The 22773-nt window shown below is 39.2% G+C and overlaps 1 protein-coding gene across 3 annotated transcripts in view; it reads right to left on the bottom strand.

Moving 5' to 3' along the window:
* The window catches only part of LOC136676342 (DNA annealing helicase and endonuclease ZRANB3-like), a 166768-nt gene that overhangs the window by 37882 nt on the left and 106113 nt on the right, over positions 1-22773 (bottom strand). For 2 of the 3 annotated variants that reach the window (XM_066653271.1, XM_066653272.1), the window contains exon 15: positions 14840-15061. The exons of the other annotated variant lie outside the window; for it this stretch is intronic. In XM_066653271.1, the coding sequence (XP_066509368.1) occupies positions 14840-15061 (222 nt within the window). The remainder of the gene's footprint in view (positions 1-14839; positions 15062-22773) is intronic. 3 annotated transcript variants of the gene reach the window in all.

Below are 22773 nucleotides of genomic sequence, written 5' to 3'. Positions count from 1 at the left end.
CACTACCAAGGTACCAATCAGGAGCAAGAGATGCTCCAATCCAAAATCCCTGAGGACCAATCACTTCGGCCCCTTAAGCGTGGTCCAGATAGAACAGAAGCTCTATTTTAATTTTATCTCTCGTAGAAAACTATAGTTAAAAGGACTGTAGTTTATTCCAGCAAATATCAATGCCACACCCAGAGCATTGAAGGAGACCTCGGACCCTCAAAGTGATGACAAGAGGTTCAGGATCAGCGACGGAGAAGGCCACACGCACCCTCAGAATGACCTTCTGAGATGAGGCCCAGGAGAGACCTGCATGGACGTGTCTCTCACCAGGAGGCAGATCAACGATGATGGAGAACTCCCACAGAGACCTTCAGAACTCTGACTGAGGGGTCGCCGTGTCTCTGGCCCAGAGAGAGAAAGTGGAACCCAGCGGCTGCAGTGCTACAAGGCCCGCGGCTGCAGTGCTTCAGGAAGCGACATGCTCCCAGCTATCTCCAGTCCATCTCCAGGGATACGTAAGGTCACATGGTTTCATTTCTTCATAACTTAGGAGGTTGGTGCTGAATGCTTTGCTGGGATAAACAATAGCCTTTGTAGAATTTAGGGTAATTATCATAGAGAAATTCCCTCATATATTAATCTGCCTGCTCCCTCATGTACCGCTGTAATCCATTTCATTATATGAATGTATAATCAATATTCATTATTTGATATTATTATTAATAAACCAGTTGTGTGATAAAACCAATCGTTGGTTATTACAAGAACCTACAGCGGGCCAAGGATCATAATTCATTAATAATAATTAATTCTAGCTAATTCTGCTATATAGGGCGGCACGGTGGTGCAGCAGGTAGTGTCGCAGTCACACAGCTCCAGGGGCCTGGAGTTTGTGTGTTCGTTTCCCGCTCCGGGTGACTGTCTGTGAGCAGTTGGTGTGTTCTCCCCGTGTCCACGTGGGTTTCCTCCGGGTGCTCCGGTTTCCTCCCACAGTCCAAAAACACACATTGGTAGGTGGACTGGCTACTCAAAAGTGTCCGTAGGTCTGAGTGTGTGAGCGAATGTGTGTGTGTGTGTCTGTGTTGCCCTGTGAAGGACTGGCGCCCCATCCAGGGTGTGTTCCCGCCTTGCGCCCAATGATTCCAGGTAGGCTCTGGACCCACCGTGACCCTGACTGGATAAGCGGTTAAAGATTATGAATGAATGAATAAATAATTCTGCTATATTATATGTAAAGTCATCCAACATGATGACCTACATGTCCAAGATAAAATTGGACAGGTAAAGACACTGTTTCTGAATGTGAACCCTGACATGTGGTCAAGTGTTGACTGGCGACACTGTTTGCAGTACAGTAATCCCTCGCTACTTCGCGGTTCATCTTTCGCGGATTCGCTACAGGTTTTTTCAAGGGGGCTTTTTTATTATTTACATGTATTAGACTAGGCCTGTAGGTGACAAAATATATAATTTACAAGTTTTTCTTACGTACAGTAAATGTATTGTTCATGTCCACATCCGAGAGAAATTTACTTACGCTAAATCACAGCTTAGGAATAACTCTATTGAAGAAACTGGTAGGATATCACATGTAGTTCCAGCTGAAAAACATTATAGAATGACTGTTTAATGCAAACGGTGGGTTGTTAACAGTACAGGGAGGGTTTTAAAAGTCTAAATACTCGTTAAATACATAAAAAATATCTTTCCCCTACTTCACGGAAATTCGTTTTTCGCTCCTTCCTGCATAAAGTGCAAATAACAACATTTTTGTTTGTACTTCCATCTGGAAGTTTCTTGTATTTAAATTTCCCATCCACCAGCATAGTCTCTTCCGTCATCTCCATCATGTTCATCACATTGTGTGTCGTTATAATTCGTATGCCTGGAACTCATGCACTGAGAAACATTTCACGGTGCAAAGTGCGATTAAAATGCTTTAAATCTTTTATTTCGTTATTTAATTAATTGAAATTATCACGTTAAAGTCCCACCCCTAACATTATAAAAATTTTTTTTTCTTTCTTTTTTTTTTAAACACACTATTCAGTACAGCTGTGTGTAGTTTGGGACACAGCCAGAAGCAAACACTAATTTGTTGCATGTTTAGTGTACTTTTTCACAACCGAACTGTTACATGCTTAACACATTTTAGGTGAAAAGATTATAGTGTCACTCTTTGTCCCCAGTCTTTCTGCTGCCCCTCCAAATCAACAGTATCCGAGTATTAAGACCAGTTAATGCTTCTGTGTTGAACCTATGCTGTAGGCAGCACTGCCTGATGCGCACCTCTCCAGAAATGTAACTCATCACATGTAAGCAGATCACAAATGTGATAGGTCTGAAGTCGAATGAACACTGCTCAGAAGTCCAGAAATATTAACTCTTAAATATTAAGACTAAATATAACAAAGAAAATGTTTGAAATTCAGCCCTAGTGGTCTGGTGGTGTAATTGCAGAGCAACACAGGCACTAATGCATAAGTATAAACGTTCACAATGGCATAGGACACATGGGCATAACATCTTTTACTCAAACACTAGGTAAGATTTGGGGGACTTTTTCTGCTCCTAGGATTCCCCCTAGTGCAATTAACTTTTACAGCATTGTAGCATTTGGTTGGGAAGGGGTGGTTTCCTACCCTCCTCCAAAGGTTTCATAGTACAGTTTCTGCAGTGCTAACACGAGTAGCGGCAATGATAGAGGACCTAGTCTCCATGTTACAGGTTAGTGAAGTATCACAATGTTTTTGAAGCAGTAATTTTAATGTAAAATTATTACACAGTGTTCTTCTACTATCTAAAACTATCTGTTTTGTCTATATAGTTGCAGAGTATAGTTTGAGCTATTTCTGCTATTCTGAGACAACTGTTTCTTAAACAGGCTACGGTTTTGCTTTTCTGACTTTTTGCCTGATACCCGTTTTTGTTTTTGGGATTTGTAGTGTACTGATTTTTGGGTTTTGGAATATTTCTTCTGATTTTGACCTCACTTTTTTCATTGTGTTTAATAACTCCCCAAATGTCCTTAACCCTTGTGTGTGAGTGATTTGTGACATCTACAGATGTGTAAACCATGTATATGAATGATGTTTACTGAAGACTCAAATACAGACAAATACTAAATGGTACAAATCATTTTGTTAATTCATAACAGTTCTAAGAACTAACAGTGATTACTTACTGTGTCATATTTGCACAACAGTTGATAAAAACAAGTCTGCCTTTGGTATTGTTGGTTTTAGGCAGAAAAATATTTTCACTTGTTTTAGCACAGAGACTGTGTTCGTTCATGTCCAAGCAATGGTGCCATTGTGCGGAGCTGGGAAATTTGTTCAGACACGTTACAGTTTTATTTACTGATTTTCATAGTAACAGCAGATTTTCATAATGTAGTGGAGTAAAACATAAGGTATTTGACTTGAATTGTAGTGGAGTAAGAGTAAAAAGTCACCCAAAATGGAAATACTTTAGTAAAGTACACATACACAAAAAAAGTACTTAAGTACAAATTACACTTACTTCGTTACTATCCATCACTGCAACGTCACCGGCTCCATTTTGCATGGAGCTGTGCTAGTGAAAAAGTGACAAGCGACAGTGAGCCAAACCGAGTCTAGTTGAGCCGGACACATGTGGTGGAAAAGCACCATGAAACAAGCAGCTTCACTCTTGGTCAAGTTTTTTTGCAGATTTATTTGTCACAGTGAGTGCTGCAACCTAATGAGCTTGCCCAGAAAAAACAGGCAGAGCAATTCCCTCTACACTTGGCTATAATGAGACTTCTTCAAGTGTTTGATTTCATATTTTCTTAACACGTCTCGGATATCTTCTTTTGAAGGTTTATCCAGAGCTTTTTGGTTACTAAAACAAGTGCAGAGGTTTTCACTCACAAACTAGCTATTAGCTTTGCGGATTCATTTATCATTCATTCATTATCTGTAACCGCTTATCCAATTCAGGGTCGCGGTGGGTCCAGAGTCTACCTGGAATCATTGGGCGCAAGGCAGGAATACACCCTGGAGGGGGCGCCAGTTCTTCACAGGGCAACACAGACACACACACATTCACTCACTCTCACACCTACGAGGACTTTTTTGAGTCGCCAATCCACCTGCAACAAGTGTTTTTTTGGACTGTGGGAGAAAACCGGAGCACCCGGAGGAAACCCACGCGGACACGGGGAGAACACACCAACTCCTCACAGACAGTCACCCGGAGCGGGAATCGAACCCACAACCTCCAGGTCCCTGGAGCTGTGTGACTGTGACAATACCTGCTGCGCCACTGTGCCGCCCTATTCATTTATCAGTAAAGTATTATTTTTTTTAAACATAACTAAGACCTTCTTAAAAACAAAATGTACCTGAAGCATTTAGTAAATGTCAAGCAATAACCCATGATTTCCTGTTTCAATGGTCAGCCATTAAATTATGCCCACCCCCTTGTTTCTAGACTAAATGTCCATTCTCTCAGCTCCCCGACCATACAGGAACACTTTGTAGTTCTACAATTACTGACTGTTGTCCATCGGTTGCTCTGCATACTTTGTTTGTCCCCTTTCACCATGGATGATTCCAAGCACTGCAGTGATACTGAAATGGTGTTAGTGTCTGTTGCATTTGTTCTAGGTGATCACAGTAGTGATGCTTAAAACTCCATAGAATACAGAATAAGGTAGTTGTTTCAAGATTGCCTAGAGCAGTGGCGTCAAGGGGGGGCGTCAAGGCAACAAGCTACGCAAGTTTGAGCACTGCTAGCTAAAGATGGAAGTTTGTGAGAGCTAAACATGCAGCGTTACAAGCAACAGGAAAGATTATATGTTAACTCTTCAGACAAAATATAATGTTTTACACAATTGACACACATATAGTATCTAGCTATAACAGACAGCTGCTATGTGAAGATGCTGGTGATTTATGATACAAATTTTTAAACACAATTATAATTCCATTTTTGATTGTCCAACTGGAATTAAATTTACAACATTGAAATTTGTGAAACGAATCAATTCATCTGTGAAAATTTGATTCTGTAGTTTTAAGAATCTTTGAATGTGTGAGAAGAAATAGGGAATTAAGGTTTATCATTAAGTAAGTCTCTGTATCTCTGGCTGAAGCTGAATTCTTTTCTTGCCTCCTGGTGACCTTGTATCATATGCGGAGAGAGAAGTTAATGACTCCCTTATCCAGACTTTGATGCACCAAAAGTTATCTGGATTCTGGGGGATGTGGAGATGATCAGATAAGTCACTGAGCAGGCTGAGTTCTGAAGATTAAAGTCCCAAAAATCAAATCCTTTATATGAAAAATGAAAACATATTAATTTTACACTACAATCACAACTATCTAGCTACCTAAATCATACCTCTGGTTTGGCTTAAAGTTTAATAAAGTAGTTCTTGTCTGAAAGTGCGTGCAATCAGTGAGAAAAGTTTCTGCACCACAGTGAAGCTGAGGCTCAATCCAAAATATCTCCTTTCTAGGGTTGTCCCAAATACCAATTTTAGAGTATGAGTCAACCAGAGCTTTGTGAAGGTGGTCTGGTCTAATTCCAGGTATAATGCTGACAAAATGAACTGTAACTTTTCCATGCTTCATCGCAAGTAGATTGTTGTAGTGTGTTAGGCTGTTTTAGGCTTCATTCTAGACTTTTATGTTGATAAGCCTGAATACAGGTGGAGTGGACTCAAATCTCAAAATTAAAGACTCAATGAACGAATATCCAAACAGCTGAATATTCAGGGCCAGCCCCACTATTGTCACCCTCCATAGGGCATAGTCGACCATAAAATTACGGTTTATGCACCCATGAAGTGTGCTGTATGTAGAAAATAATTTATGTGAGCTATGAGGTTCAAGTTTCCATCTAAATACTGTCTGTATTATTAGTCTTATTATCTGCAATGCACACTACATAGTATGGCTCTACTTTAGGATGCAGTTTGAGCTCCTCTATTGACAGACTAGTCTTGCATTGCCAGACTCTCTAGGGAGACTTTGTAGGGAAGAGCCACCTACTATTGCAAGAAAATAAATTTGACACACAGGCGGACCAATTACAGGCTATTATGGCATGACATGTAGAAGGAGGTCCATAGCCAATAGAATGCAACTGATGCACAAAATGTATGCAAAATCCTAACGAACAGAGCTTTGTTTACAAATGTGACATGGATAAATGGTTTAGGGATGCAAACTAATATTTCTTTCAGTTCAACATATGAATGAGGACTAAGTGTTGACAGAAACAATATAACAGTTTAAATATCACAGTTTTTTATTTGAGTTGTTTGTTTGACTAATGAGTAGATCCCCAGTATGGAAATTATTATGTACTGTAACGTCAGCTGCAAAGCAATTTTAAGGTATAAAATCACATGCAATCAATCCGCGTTTGAGTCTTAGGTGTCTAATCACATGCTTCATGATGATGAGTGAATGGAGGAGAAATAAACACCATAAAAAATGCAGCAGCATGCTATAACTTGAGCACTAAATATAAACACCCATTTTCTCCAAAAAAGCCCACCATTTTCAAACACGCCAGAGTGCTTGACAGCCTACAGTGTTGTTTTTCTTTGTGAAGCGTGCCATTCCTCTCAGTAAGCTGCAGCTAATGGCTCTGTAATGATGCAGTGAAATGAGCCAGGCTGAGATAGTGATACCATCTTAACTTTTTACAATTTATTTTGTCATCTTAATGGCAACAGTTCACTAGTTTGTAATGCAATTGCACATCAGGAATTTACCTGTATGAATAGCTGGTATAATGGTGGGAAATTACAAGGTAAGAGAAGCCAGTCCCATGGTAAATTCATACTCCTTCCCATGACACACTCTGATTGTGAAGTATTTTTATCAGCTATATACACTAACCAATCATAACATTATGACCACCTTCTTCTTTCTACACTCACTGAGCTCTCTCTGCTCCACTGTCCACACAGGAGCACTTTGTAGTTCTACAATTTGTAAAATCTACAGACTGTAGTGCACCTTATGCTCTGGATACTTTGTTTGCTCCCTTTCACCCTGTCCTTCAGTGGTCTGGACCCCCAGAGAAAAGGTGTGATTTGCGTGGTGTATCATTCTCAACGCTGCAGTGATGGTGTGTTACTGTGTGTTGCTTTGGTATGAGTGGATCAACCACAGCAGTGCTGCTGGAGTTTTTAAGCGATGTATCCAGTCACGGTCAACTCTGTTAGACACACCTGCCTTGTTTGCCCACCATGTGACTGCAGCTCATTTCTTGCTGCACAGTTTGTGGTAATCAATGGACACAGGATACTGTTGGAGAGATATTTTTGCTTGGTGGACTTTTCTCAGTCCAGCAGTGACACTGAGGGTTTACTCATGCAGCCCAGCTGTCTCTGATCCTTTCAGTGCAACACATTAACACAACACCACCACGTCAGTGTTACTGTGCCTAGAAAAAGATACAATTATTTTTTTAACTGCTATAATATATAACAACATAAACTCTTAAAGCTGTTAAGATTTATATATAGGAATATTTCTGAAACTTTGGGGTATCAAAGTGACATCCTACTTGCCCCCCCTTGTATACACGCATGCACACACACAAATTACATTATAAACTAGAGACCCGATTGAATAGAAAATTGGCTCTTTATAAGGAATTGAATGCTTTTAAATTGATGACCCAAAATAAATCCTTTTATCACCTGAATAATAATGCAAAGCAACAAGCCCAAGACATTTTTATATATGAACTCCAGAAAATGGGAGAAAAAAATGACATTTTCTAGAGTTGACAGAAACAAGTAGCGTTCAGCTGGAGATTTTCTGTGTCTGACACACACTCTCTACAGGAAATGACTTATGCATGTACCCTTTAAATACCAAATAATGTAGAAAAATATAAAACTACATAAAAGAGAATGTAAAGAAATAAACTAGCTCTATTATGTGTATTTAACTGTAAGAGGTAGACAAAGACGCTGGCAGAGGTGGAGGAGATTGGCAGGAGTTTTTCTTCTCGTGCTTTATCGCTGAAAATAACTTGCACACAATGCTACAAAAAAACAGCAATGTGACAGAGACGCTTGCATGGCAAGATAACCAAGTGAACTGAATGCTTGCTGGGCCACCTAGTGGCAGGTGGTGTAAACTCGCTCACTAGCAACTCGGATCTCAGCTTGCGTCATAAAGAAAAAAAACAAAAACAAAAACAAACAAACAAAAAAAAACACTTAGTAAGTAACACTTAGTAAGTTTTACTAAGTAAAAAAAAGTTTACTCAGAAGTTCAAGGTTTTACTGTAATAGGTCTCCTACAAATATTTTTTGGTAGCTGGTTATGAATTTAAGGTTAGTCATTATCCATTATTTTTCCTTTCTTTTTTAGGCACCTAAAAAGTTGTCCTTTCATTATCTTGATCCGCAGTAGACACTGACATGTCAACACCTCCTGCATACCAGTCAAGCTCTCTCCCAACCCAGAAGTCTATACAAACACTCACTGTCCCTTATTGCCCAAAAAAATGTACCCTCAAATATAATGAAAGGAGAATATGCCTTGTCAGCACTAGTGCTGCATGATTAATTGTAATTTTATCGTTATCACGATGAGTTTTTGCGATAAACACACAGAAAAATGCCACGATAACCCTTGAACAGCAGACTCAAACTGCATTACCAATGTGTATTACCCTCTTGCAGCAGCAGAGGGAGCTTGTCACGCTGCAGACTATACTCATTTGACGTAATGCTTCTATTTAAATATAGATACTTGTATATCTATTATTCACTTACGTATTTATTTATTTGTAATTTTATTTGTGGTTGTTCAGGGAATACAGCCTTGGATTGCAAAAACTGCATGCACTATAACAATTGATTTACTTGTGATCTAATCTAAGGAGATATCTCTTGTTGAAGAAACCTGCAAAATAATTCTGATTTCATTACACAGTAAAAACAGTTTATTTTCAGTTTATGAATGTACTGCTGTTCAGAAACACATTCATTCATTCATTCTCTGTAACCTCTTATCCAGTTCAGGGTCGCGGTGGGTCCAACGCCTACCTGGAATCATTGGGCGCAAGGCGGGAATACACCCTGGGGGGTGCCAGTCCTTCACATGGCAACACACACACATTCACTCACACCTACGGACACTTTTGAGTCGCCAATCCACCTACCAACGTGTGTTTTTGGATTGTGGGAGGAAACCGGAGCACCCGGAGGAAACCCACGCGGACACAGGTAGAACACTTCAACTCCTCACAGACAGTCACCCGGAGCAGGAATCGAACCCACAACCTCCAGGCCCCTGGAGTTGTGTGACTGCGACACTACCTGCGCCACTGTGCCACCTTCAGAAACACACACATTCTTTATTTTAATCTTAATTTATTGAGTTTCACATTGATATCGGGATATCGCGGATTTAGAGTTACCAGTATGTATACCTATTAGCATGTGTGGAATGTGAAAACCTAATAATATTTGTTGAATATGTGGCCAGTACAAGTTCTAAACACCATTCATGCACAAGTGTATATAGATTTCAGAAAATAATTGTAATGACAATTTCAAGTATGATTAAAAGTATTAAACTTATTGTGAAACAGTCAGATCCATAGAACTGAGTTGTCTTCTCACTTTGGAGGAATGGACAGAAACACCTGTGGAATTTCCCAGCTGTCCAATAAAAAAGATTTAACTGCTGTTTAACAGTTTTGTGCTAAAAGTTTTGCTCTAGCCCTATTGCATTGTTATTAGGAATTGCATGTTATTTATGTCTTAATCATTTTAAAACTCAGCTTTCTTTGACATTTACCTTCGGTGTGCTCTTATCTAATCTCTTTATGTCTGTGGCTGGAGGTGGGTAGAATATTACAATATGGCAAGTGAACTTACCCCTGGCAAAAATGGTAGTATTGACACATTTAGGGAAAATTCAGTCAGCAATATACAGATATGACCAAAAAATTATTTGCATTTAATAGCTGAAATATTTGGCTTCTTGAAACATGCCTTGAAGAAATTATATTCAATTCGATTAGAAAAAGTCTAACTAAAACCTGTACTAACACCTAAAGAGAGGAAAACATTGTTACAGTGGTCTAACAAAAAGCAAGCAGGGAGAGGGGATTGTTGGATGATTATGATATTCAGTGATGAGTCACAAATCGGCTTTGGTAAAGTAGATGATGCTGGAACTTTAGTCTTGTGCAGTTTTAATGAACCTTATAAAAATATGACTATCTGAATAATCACCTTTCCTCAGTCATTTATGAAACAGGGTTGTGTCCATCATTAGAAATTTTGGTGGAGGTGAATTCATTTTTCAGGATGCATGCATCTTGCACTAGAGCAATGTTTCTGTCTAACTGGAAATTTATGGTAAAAATGTATGCTTGCTGATATGCTACAAAGTAAAAAAGCTGGCTAAATATTTTCTAATGGTGGTGGTTTCATAATTTCTGCAAGGGGTAAGATTAATTAAATGTAGTATTGATTAGTGTTTCTCAGAGCACCATTGCCTGTTTTCATTATCTTCTAAAAGGTGAATGTTTATTAATGGAATACTATTTATTGTGTGTTAATTTCATTAACAGTAAATATCATGTAAAATATTTATTGACATCCTATTTTTTTTTTACAAAAACAAGGAGAACCAAAAAATATATTTTGATAAAGAAAAGTATGACAAAAGTTATCACACTTTTCATGAACGAATATGAAATGATGATTTGAAAAATGGATAAATGATTCGCTATTCTGTTTCTGATTTCACAAAAGAAAGCAAGGGAATAAAAACAGGAAAATGTGAGTGAAAACCTCTGCAGTTGTGTTAATAACCGAAAAGCTCTGCATAAACCATCAGAAGAAGACAAAAGAAGATATCTGAGAAATTGTGATAGAAAAATTAAACTACATTGTTGCTTCACAGAAAAAGAATCCCATTATAGCTAAGTGTAGAGGGATTTGACAGCGGCACTACCTTCAGCACCACCAGAATGTAATATTTTTACCTTAAATTACTTCAAAATCAAAAATAGCTAAAGCTTGCTTGAAAAGTCGCTAATGTCACTAGATGTTGCAATGTGCTAATTTGCATATTTATTATATCATCATGTCATATGTACATTTCCCCCAAGCAAGAGACCACATGATCACTTCTTTGGTTGAGACCAGAGCCATATATAGAGAGAGAGTTGCGTCAACTCCGTTGACTATAATGCACCAGATTTATTTATTTATTTATTTTTTTACAGCAATGGCGGATCATGGAGCCTCTCAACAGACACCAGCACTAAATTATTAGATTTGGAGAATCTTAGTATTTAATTAGGCTACAGAACTTTGAGTAAAGTATAAACATAACAATGAACAGTCTGGAAATACTTTCTCATAAAGTAATTTTATGATTGATTCTGTCGGGAAATTAGAGAAAGATTATTCTAGCGTGATGTTTGTGTGGGGAAGTATTTGTTAAATGTAACTGGGCGAGTGATTGTAGAGATTGTAAGTGGCAAAGTTGAAATGAGTATTTATTCTGCAATAGAATCTAAGCTAAAGTTACACAACAGTAAGGAACAGAACTGTTTTTGTGATTATGTAGAATATGATGTAATGCATATCTGAGACTTTTAAACAGTAAATAAAGAACACCTTCATCCTGCAGCTTGTTCCTGTTTAATAAAGCAAATTATCTTCCCAATGATGTGTTCTTTGCATTAAATGTGTAGGTGTTTGAACATTATTTAATATATTTTATTTGTTCTTGTAATCTTTAGAAATGTAACAACTTCACTGTAGTGGAGTATGTACCCAGATCAAGAAACGAAAAATTAAGACTCTGACTCTCCACTCTGATGATAAGTTTGGGACAGGACCTACATTCCACAGAGTGTGTGTGTGTTGAAAGACTCTGCACCCGCCCCCACACACGCACACAAACTCACGCACACACCTATGTCTGACAACAAAGGCTAAGCAGAACACTTTTCAGTGACCCCCCTTTTCTTCTGCAATGTAAATTGGAAACCCCAAAGTTTATGACCCCATTAAGCCTAAAAGATCAATCAGAGCCTTAGAGACCAGGATTAAAGAACCCCAGCTTTATTGCCATCAGCGTCAGGATGGCGACCCTTTATCTAATCGCAAAAATCAACAGATGACCCAGGACTGCCTTATGGTGACCTCTCGCAACCCTAGTTCAAACCAGACAAACAGGATGGACCAACAGTGCCCCCAAGTGGACATTTGCGAAATCACTTTTCGCCCTATCTCCCTCTAAACACATAACGGACGCATATGGGCCACTGTTTATAAACATGTTTTATGCAATGTGTATTAATGTTATCCTCTCTCAGGTGACTGTCTACTAACTAACCGAGTGATGTGAATTACTGTATCAATCACGAGGAAACATTCCTGTCTTCATTTAGAAAGACGAATTAATTTGTAACATCTAGAATAGTTGGTAATGTACTCGATATATATATATGTTTGATAAAAGTAATCCAGTACACTCATTATGCTATATTCAAGTATGTATGAAGTATTTTGATTAAATTAAGGTTATGTATCCGTCCAGGAAAAATGTGAATTTTCAGAGATGCGAAACTGGAGAAGACTGTGAAACCGTGAAACGTGAACCTCAGACCCAGGAATCAATCAGAGAACGAGACCTCCCAAATGGGCGTGACTGCGCCTCCGATGAAAAGGGAGCAGTGAACTCTCTCTTGTCTCTTATCGCTTAACTCTTAACAGTTTTTCCACGCTTTTTGATCTCCTCTCGTACGCCTTTTACGCTCTTTTGTCTTCTCTCTACGCCGACAAGCCGACTCTTCAAAGACTCTTAAAGAAAAGGACTTCACGCAACTTCCAAGGGACGCCTTGTGTCAGTTAGCAGTGCAATACAGAAACTAAAAGAGTAAACGTCGATTAATTGTCAGTAATCTTTTCTTTCTTTTTATTTGTGTTCGTGTTTGTAGCCCAATCCAAGTTTAATTTTACGAGAGATCAAAGCAGGTGAAACTTATTTTGGCCAGAATAAGGGCCATCGTTGAAATCGTAAAATAAGCTAATTAATTCGTAAAAACAGCTTCTGAAGATCGGAGGAAAACAGCAAACTTATTCTGACGCCCCTTTCATATGGAGGGAAACTCCCACTCAGGACAGAAAGCCAGAAGAAATCCTTCAACTGACATTACCACGCTCTGAGTGCGCCTGAAGTGGCCTGCCTCGCAAGTGAAAACGTCTACGCTCACCCAGCATCAACGCTCCCACGAAAGAAATGCGGGAGCCAAGCTGGACCTCTCTCCAATCACCTCAAAAGCGCTGCTGTACCCATCGTGTGGTTGAATCGTGGAAAAGTAAGCTAAATTCCTCATTTTCAGAGCTGATGGCGAATTAAATCTCTTGGTAAAATTATACCCTAATTATTTGAAATAATACAGTGTGTGGAGTTTGTTCCTTAAGAGTCTGAAAATCCTGAGAACTCACCTAGCGGTGACAGTATTTCCCTCTCTAATTAATTGTTAATATATTTGTCATTTAAGTCAGTAATAATAATAATAATTATTATAAGTGATAATCACCATTAAGCATAACCAGCTCGAATACTGTTACTCCGCTACATCACGCTACTGAATTAAAACAGCCACTATATGTATATAAATAAAATCTGTTAGTGTTTTTTTTCTTTAGGGATTTATCAATTGTAGTAATAAGTGCATGGTAAAATATTTTTTGTGTGTTCAAACAAATGTAATTTAATGCCCTGACTGGATGTGATATTTTAATGTAAGGTTTTTAATAGCAGATTTCTATATGAAGGCTCAGGCACGGATCCTTATTTCTAGTTCTTTAATTTTTTACATCTAAATCAGGATTAAGGCGGCACGGTGGCGCAGCAGGTAGTGTCGCAGTCACACAGCTCCAGGGACCTAGAGGTTGTGGGTTCGATTGCCGCTCCGGGTGACTGTCTGTGAGGAGTTGGTGTGTTCTCCCCGTGTCCGCGTGGGTTTCCTCCGGGTGCTCCGGTTTCCTCCCACATTCCAAGAACACACGTTGGTAGGTGGATTGGTGACTCAAAAAAGTGTCCGTAGAAGTGAGTGTGTGAGTGAATGTGTGTGTGTGTTGCCCTGTGAAGGACTGGCGCCCCCTCCAGGGTGTATTCCTGCCTTGCGTCCAATGATTGCAGGTAGGCTCTGGACCCACCGCGACCATGAACTGGATAAGCGGTTACAGATAATGAATGAATGAATAAATCAGGATTAAAATTGTTGGTAGAAACAATGAAACAATAGGTTTCAATAGGTTTAGGTTTTAATTTAAGTTGTTTTAAGTTGTAAATTAAGTCACTGAGTAATGAGTTGGTAGCCAATATAGCGGCTACTCTGCACAATATCGCCTGCCACTCAGTACTTAGTCATAAATACACAATTTCAATAAAGACTGTGGGGTTTAAGTAGTTTATGACTGAAACCTATGGATAGTCTGAGTTGTAAAATAATTTTCTGGATGTGGTTGTGTGAAATTGATCAACTTTTTTCAATCCTATCTTTATGTCACAGTCTGCAGAGCAGGCAGTAACTGCTAGTTACTGTCCACAGTAACACAGCTAAAGTGTTTCTTGATAAACAAAAGTTGGACAGATAACACCAGTGCACAGCAGCGTGGACACATGGATGGGCAGACAGACATTCACAGTGCAACAGGCAAAATTCTGATAGCTGTGGACATCTTAGTGTCCAATATGTATCAAACAGCCGATATAGCTATGCAGGCGAAGCATTTCAGGTGGAAACTACGTTTTGGTGGCTGAAGAATGGCTGTCAATTCTTCAGCATTATAAACTGTTCTTACCAGTGGAAGGCTTTGTTTGTGATTCCAGGAGCCAAAGTGGTGATGTCCCTTTTTCATTCTCCTTTGGCAGCTGGCACTGTGTGTATGATGTTTGGGGTGTTATAGTGTTGGGGTGATTGTCTCCAGGGGTGGCCTGGCTCTCTTCTGGATCGGAAAAAGTGATGCAAGAGCTGGAGGCAGTGACAGAGAAAGAAGTACAAGAAGAAAAAGTGGGGCTACGAGCTAGAAATTGAAGCAAGGGATGTGGGAGGAAAGAATCAAGAGAGACAAAGTACAGATATTCATGCTACAGACCAGGTCTGGGCTTCACAAACAGTAACAATGAAAAGCAAAGAAAAAAAAGAAAAAAGAAAAAAAGACTTATTTCATAGACCATATTCATTATTTTGGTCATCTAAACAGCAGCCATAAGTTAAATTTGCCCATAAATAACACTTGGGTCATTAGCACCCTGCTGTCAAGATTTGGCACAGACATGTGGAGCACTGAACATATGCTGTTCGTGTGTGTGTATGAGAGACAGATCTGTCCAGAACAGAGTCTCTGGGCATTTCTATCATGTGACACAAAGGGATATGCTGAGAGAAAAACTAATACCTCATTGAAAGCGTTTTTTCACTCTTTCCAGCAATTAATTCCATCAAAGTTTCACACATCCTCTGGACCCATCTCCATCCCACCCAAGATAAGGACTGTGCTGCAGAATGTGGTCTGGCATTATCTTGTTGAAAAATGCAGGGTCTTCCCTGAAAGAGATGACGTCTAGATGGGAGCATATGTTGTTCTAGAACCTGAACATAGTTCTCTGCATTAATGGTGCCTTTCCAGACATGCAAGCTGCCCATGCCACAAACACTCATGCAACCCCATACCATCAGTGATGCAGGCTTCTGAACGGAGCTCTGATAACAACTTGGATTGTCCTTGTCCTCTCTGGTCCGGATGACATGGCATCCCAGTGTTTGATAAAGAACTTCAAATCGTGACTCCTCTGACCACAGAACAGTCATCCATTTTGCCACACTCCATTTTAAAAGACCCCTGGCCCGGTACAAACATCTGAGCGTGTGGAGCTTGCTTAGAAATGGCTTCCTCTTTGCACTGTAGAGTTCCAGCTGGCAACGGCGGATGGCACGGTGGATTGTGTTCACTGACAATGCTTTCTGGAAGTATTCCTGAGCCCATTCTGTTATTTCCTTTTCAGTGGCATTCCTGTTTGAGGTGCAGTGATGTTTAAGGGCCTGGAGATCATGAGCATCCTGTAGAGTTTTACGGCCTTGACCCTTACGCACAGCAATTGTTCCAGATTCTCTGAATCTTTTGATGATGTTATGCATGGTTGATGATGATAACTTAAAAGTCTTTGCTATTTTACGCTGGGTAACACTATTCTGGTATCTTTGTGTGCAACAATGGTGGAATTGGTGATCCTCTTACCATCTTGGCTTCAGAGAGACACTGACACTCTGAGAAGCTCTTTTTATACCCAATCATGTTGTCAATTGACCTAATTAGTGTTAATTGGTCTTCCAGCTGTTCGTTATATGCTCAATTTCCTTTTTCCAGCCACTTATTGCTACTTTTTTGGGATTTGTTGACACTGTGAAATTTTGAATCAACATATTTTAATATATATATTTAAAATGTTACATTTACTCACATTAAACTTTTGATCTGTCATCTATGTTCTATTACGAACAAAATATTAACATTTGCCATCTCCACATCATTTCATTCACTTTTTATTCACAATTTGTTTAGTGTCTCAACCTTTTTGGAATCCGGTTGTAGAAGCTAAGGCAAGAAATTAGGACAAATATATCAAAATTAATGTATGTGGGAATTCAATGTGTGTTATTTTTACGCTAATTCTTAATTTTAACAAATTTGGCCACAACCTCCTCTCATAATTCACTTTCTTTACAGAGCCTGGTGGTGGTTTTATTAGGTGATGTAAACACAGTGCCAAAACTGATGAGTTCACAATGTGGATTGTACGTTATTAATGCTGAAATGTATTAAATATCTATTAAAAATCATAACTACCTGCCTTATACCCTTCCTTCTCTCTCTTTTCTGTTTCTCAATATCAAGAACACAAAAATGGACTTGTGCTCTTAAGGAAGAATGTTGAATGTTGAATGTTGCAGTGAATGATGGGATTTTCAGGTCGTTCTTCTTGGCAACCAATGTGAGAAACTTATGAATCCTCGTTATTTTGTGTGGAGTGAGAACACTATCCGTGTACTTTCACCCTTCTTGCCGTTTGTATTCTTGATTACTGGAATGTAACTTCGGCAGTGGAAGATGACATTAAAAACAAACAAAAAAATTAAGAACAGACTTTGAGAAACTGCCGCCCTCTCTCTGTCGCTCAGACACACACACACTCACAGGTGCTGTTTCCATATTTGAGCCAGGAGTTGCACTGTAGCATTTTCTATTAAAGCTTCTGTGTCTGATGCTCAAGTTTTCCCTGAACATTTACTCAGCAAATTAAGAGTTTGTAATTCAAAAATCATCAATCATTCCAGACTACACATTTATCTCCCTCCTAAAAATACAAGGGTATACTAGCATTTTAACCATATTTCTGTGATTACATCAATAGGCACTACAAATATAAATATTATTCCACTGGGCTGGTCTTAAATTGATTCTCTTATTTTACATTGAAATGTACATTATTAAAACCCTTAGTCTTAGAAATGGACAATGTTGCAATTAGTCACATCAAATTGTGATTAATTAGGTTTTTGAATATTTTTCATGAAAGAAAATGTGCATCACAATATTTTTACACACATCCAAAACTCTGTGGGTACAATGTTGAATACCCAACATTTCACACACTGTACTCAACATAAATAAATTGTAATAATTCCTAATATTCTAACAATCTGAAAGACAACATCATTATATTTCACTGCTTTAGTGAGTACAATTTTAGTTAAGAGGACTGGGGCAAACTAATCTAGTCAAAAGTTTAACTTGATATCAAACCGATATTTTAAGACACTTTTTTTTCAGTGCATGCTGGCTCTAATTTCTTTTACTGAATTGAATAAACAGGATAAAGACGACCGATATTCATATTTAATTCTCTCTTCACTACCTGACCCTTACTCTTCTCACTTTTTCACACACATTTCTTTCTCTCGCTATTTTTCCTCACACATTCTCCCCCTCCCCCTCTTTTTTCTTTTTCCCCTCTTCCAGCTTCACATGGATCTGATGTGTCACCTGAATTTTCGAGTAGCAGAATTTGGCACAACAGCCGTGCATCAGTGTAATAAGCCCAGGTGTTAGATGGAATTGGAACCCTGCCAAAAGGCGCTTCCTGCTGTACATCTGGTCACAGGCCAACCATCATTTTACAATTTTATTAAACACTGCACATAGGAACTGATTTATTGATTGGGCCCAGGTACAGCAGAGTCATCTCTCAATATGTACGTGTTCCAGATAAGTAATGGACTGTCATGTCTTCAGACCTCTTTGTGTGTACTAATATTAATCTGAAAACTCTGGGCAGGGTCCCACCAAAAACCTTAAGTTCCCATTGACAAACCCTTACAAGTTTTATCACATACCATTCTTCAAACATAGTCGTTTGTAAAATTTGGGTTCCAATGATCAAATAACCCACTTTGCTGATTTTCTAAGTAAAGACAGGTTAAAACAATGTTTAAAGGCAACAAAATTTTATATCTGTATCATGAAGCCCTAGATGGGGCCTGAGAGTATGTGCTGTTAAGTTGAATCTGGCCAATGGGCAATTAATGGCACTTTTCTATTGCATGGCACCTATTATACTCAACTCTGCTTTTTTGCTTTTCCATTAGGCAAATTTGGTCCCTGGTACCTGAAACTGGTAGTAGCTTGTGTTTTCAAGTGAGCCGAGCAGGGACTAAACTGTGACATGTAAACCTGCAAAGCACAGATTGGCCAGTTTTTTTTTTTATCTGGCTCACAATGGCAGCTCGTAACATTGCCATGTTCCACTCAAGAGGTTCAAATGTTCTTTGTGGTGGTGGCTACTGAAAGACTCCATTGAGAACCAGACAGTGCAACGAGGAATGAAAAAACTACACTGTAGTGTAGGTACCATGTAATGGAAAAGTGATGATCCTGGCAGTAGAGCTTGAAGGTGACGTTCACGGTCACAGTCTGTTTGCCTGAAATCGGTCTAATGTTTTTACAAAACCCCAGTGCCTGTAAATGGGTAAAAAAACTAAATGTCTTGGTTCTGTATGATAGGTTTTCTCTCTCTCTGCTCACAGCAGTGAAAAGATATCTGGAGTTTTCAAGACAACAAATAGAACTTTAAACATTGAAAAGCAAGAACCAAGATGAAGATATTGCTCTATTCATTCTCCACAGGGTGTAATATATATTTTTTGCTGTATCTGATTATTTAAGGTGGAAATATCTCCAAATTTCAGAGTGCGCCAACTGCATGAAAGTAAACACGGATGAAAACGAACCCACCCAAGTTACAAATGAGTTTCTGTGGTAATTCAAAAGGCAGTGAGTAAAACTTGCACATAAGTTCAAATTCAGCCACGTACAAACAACAGTCATTTTTGTTGTCAAACCTATCAATGCACCTTAAAAACACAGTTTTTGAACATAAAAAAAAAAAAAACAACCCACAGATAACAGCTTTTCTTCACAATAGCAGACATCCCTTTAAAAGCAAGACGTGCTGGTCTAACAATTTAAGAACAAGTGCTATTCATAGTGAGAAAGAGAGAAAGGTAGGCAGAATATATTGACAGTCAGCCAGCCAGCAAGAGCAGTTTGTGTGAAATTCCAAGTGCTCTTGTAGGTGCTCTATATTAATTGTTTTAATCAGAGCAAACTTTCTATTGTATAATTCATTCTGCAGGACACGTGCATCAAGATGAATGGAGATAAATTTAATAATTAAGGATTAGTTCTTTCCAATAATGCACAAATAAAAGGAATGCTTATAAATGGAAATGAACAAGGAAATAATGAATACGGTCATTATATACTGAATCACACGCTGTGTTACAGCTGAATCCCCAAACAGAGATACTTGGGTCTGTATTGCAGCTGGTGAAAAAGATTTTTTGGTACATTAAAGTTTGCTTCCATGAATGTATTAATAAGTAGTATGTCCAACTCTGCTGCAGAAACAGTCTTTACTGTTATGGGAGGGTATTAGATTAGATGCTTGATGGCATGCAACTACAAGTACCTTAGTGAAGGGAAGATCAGATGTTGGATAGATCAGAAACCTCACTCAAAGGCATTGGACAGGGCCATAAAGCTCCATCCATGGCTCCACAGCACAATGCTAAATTCACTAATGTCCTTTCCACATGTTCATACATGCAAAAGAAACCATGGCCAAGTGTCCTACTTCAAAAGCATATAGGCATACAGCAATTACAATGCATAACCATGTTCGGCCCTAGTGCATTTGTTGTTTAAAAATGGGGGTTGGAGTTCTCATGAAAGCCATAGCAATCATCTATTTCAACACACACAGAAAATCGTCAGAAGAAAAGTACTGTTTACTAAAGCCCCTTAATACATGCATTTTTTTCCGGATATTACCTGAAGTAACTATTTGCTAATGCACAGGTCCATACCAACTGTAAATTAATTGTATTGTTTTTATTTAATTGTATTTTTTTTATTTAACTTTGTCTTATTATATATGTGTGTGTGTGTGTGTATATATATATATATATACACACACACAGGCGTTGGACAATGAAACTGAAATACCTGGTTTTAGACCACAACAATTTATTAGTGTGGTGTAGGGCCTCTTTTGCAGCCAATGCAGCGTCAATTCGTCTTGGGAATGACATATACAAGTCCTGCACAGTGGCCAGAGGGATTTTAAGCCATTCTTCTTGCACGATAGTGGCCAGGTCACTACGTGATGCTGGTGAAGGAAAACATTTCCTGACTCGCTCCTCCAAAACACCCCAAAGTGGCTCAATAATATTTAGATCTGGTGACTGTGCAGGCCATGGGAGATGTTCAACTTCACTTTCATGTTCATCAAACCAATCTTTCACCAGTCTTGCTGTGTGTATTGGTGCATTGTCATCCTGATACACGGCACCGACTTCTGGATACAATGTTTGAACCATTGGATGCACATGGTCCTCCAGAATGGTTCTGTAATCCTTGGCAGTGACACGCCCATCTAGCACAAGTATTGGGCCAAGGGAAAGCCATGATATGGCAGCCCAAACCATCACTGATCCACCCCCATGCTTCACTCTGGGCATGCAACAGTCTGGGTGGTCTTTGGGGCTTCTCCACACCGTAACTCTCCCGGATGTGGCGAAAACAGACTCACCAGAGAACAATACATGTCCACAGCCCAAAATTTGCGCTCCTTGCACCATTGAAACCGATGTTTGGCATTGGCATGAGTGACCAAAGATTTGGCTATAGCAGCCCGGCCGTGTATATTGACCCTGTGGAGCTCCCGACAGACAGTTCTGGTGGAAACAGGAGAGTTTAGGTGCACATTTAATTCTGCCGTGCAGACAGCTTCCTCTTGCATCCACAGTTAATCCTGTTGGATGTATTTCGTCCTTCTTGGTGGTATGCTGACATTACCCTGGATACCGTGGCTCTTGATACATCACAAAGACTTGCTGTCTTGGTCACAGATGCGTCAGCAAGACGTGCACCAACAATTTGTCCTCTTTTGAACTCTGGTATGTCACCCATAATTGTGCGCATTGCAATATTTTGAGCAAAACTGTGCTCTTACCCTGCTAATTGAACCTTCACACTCTGTTCTTACTGGTGCAATGTGCAATTAAAGAAGATTGGCCACCAGGCTGGTCCAATTTAGCCATGAAACCTCCCACACTAAAATGACAGGTGTTTCAGTTTCGTTGTCCAACCCCGTATTATATATATATATATATATATATATATATATATATATACATACAAATTTTGACAAATTTGACTTAAATTTACTTTTATTCAACCAGCAATCCAGCAATTTTATTTTTGACCGGAAATGACACAGGGATCTCCCAGTAGATAATACGATGAAGAATACGAAGAGGCATCATTGTGGAAAAAAATATTTCTCAGCTTTTATTCACATCTGAACAAAAATAGCATGTCCAAAATTATTCATACCTTTTGCAAAATGTCACAGTCTATGGGAAAATCCAAAGTTCTATACCATTCCAAATAGTCCAAGCTGTTTTAAAGCATCCTAATTACCCTGATTCATTGGGAGCAGCTGTTTAAATCAATTCAACAGGTGGTTTGTGGACAGTAATGGCTAAGACAAAGGAGCTCACTAAGGACCTCCGGCTGTGCATTGTGGCCGCTCACAAGTCAGGGCTATAAGGCCATATCAAAATGTTTTCAAGTTCCAGTGGCTACAGTGCAAAGTATTATTAAAAAATACAAGAAGTTCTGCACTGTGGAAAATCTCAGAAGGCCAGGAGGATAGTGAGAGTGGGCTCTGCTGATGGCAACATCTCAAGGCAGACAGTCCAACGGACACTGCACACTGCTGGGTTCCACGGACGCAGACCAAGGAGGATGCCACTTCTCCAGAAAATGTACACAAAAGCCTGCTTGACCTTTGCAAATGCTCATCTGGACAAAGAAGACGACTTCTGGTCTTCTGTTTTATGGTCTGATGAAACAAAAATTGAATTGTTTGGCCACAATGATGTGTCCTTCATTTGGCGTAAAAAAGGAGAAACCTTTAACCCTAAGAACACCATCCCCACTGTCAAACATGGTGGTGGGAACCTAATGTTTTGGGGGTGTTTTTCAGCCAATGGACCAGTGAACTTGATCGCAGTAAATGGCGCCATGAAAAAAGAGCAATCCATCAAGATTCTCAACAACAACATCAGGCAGTCTGCAGAGAAACTTGGCCTTGGGAACCAGTGGACATT

Source organism: Hoplias malabaricus, chromosome X2 (genome assembly GCF_029633855.1).
Source record: "Hoplias malabaricus isolate fHopMal1 chromosome X2, fHopMal1.hap1, whole genome shotgun sequence".
In the NCBI taxonomy this organism is placed as follows: domain Eukaryota; kingdom Metazoa; phylum Chordata; class Actinopteri; order Characiformes; family Erythrinidae; genus Hoplias; species Hoplias malabaricus.
Note: the sequence above shows the minus strand (reverse complement) of the source record. Positions and strands in the feature narration are given on the sequence as shown.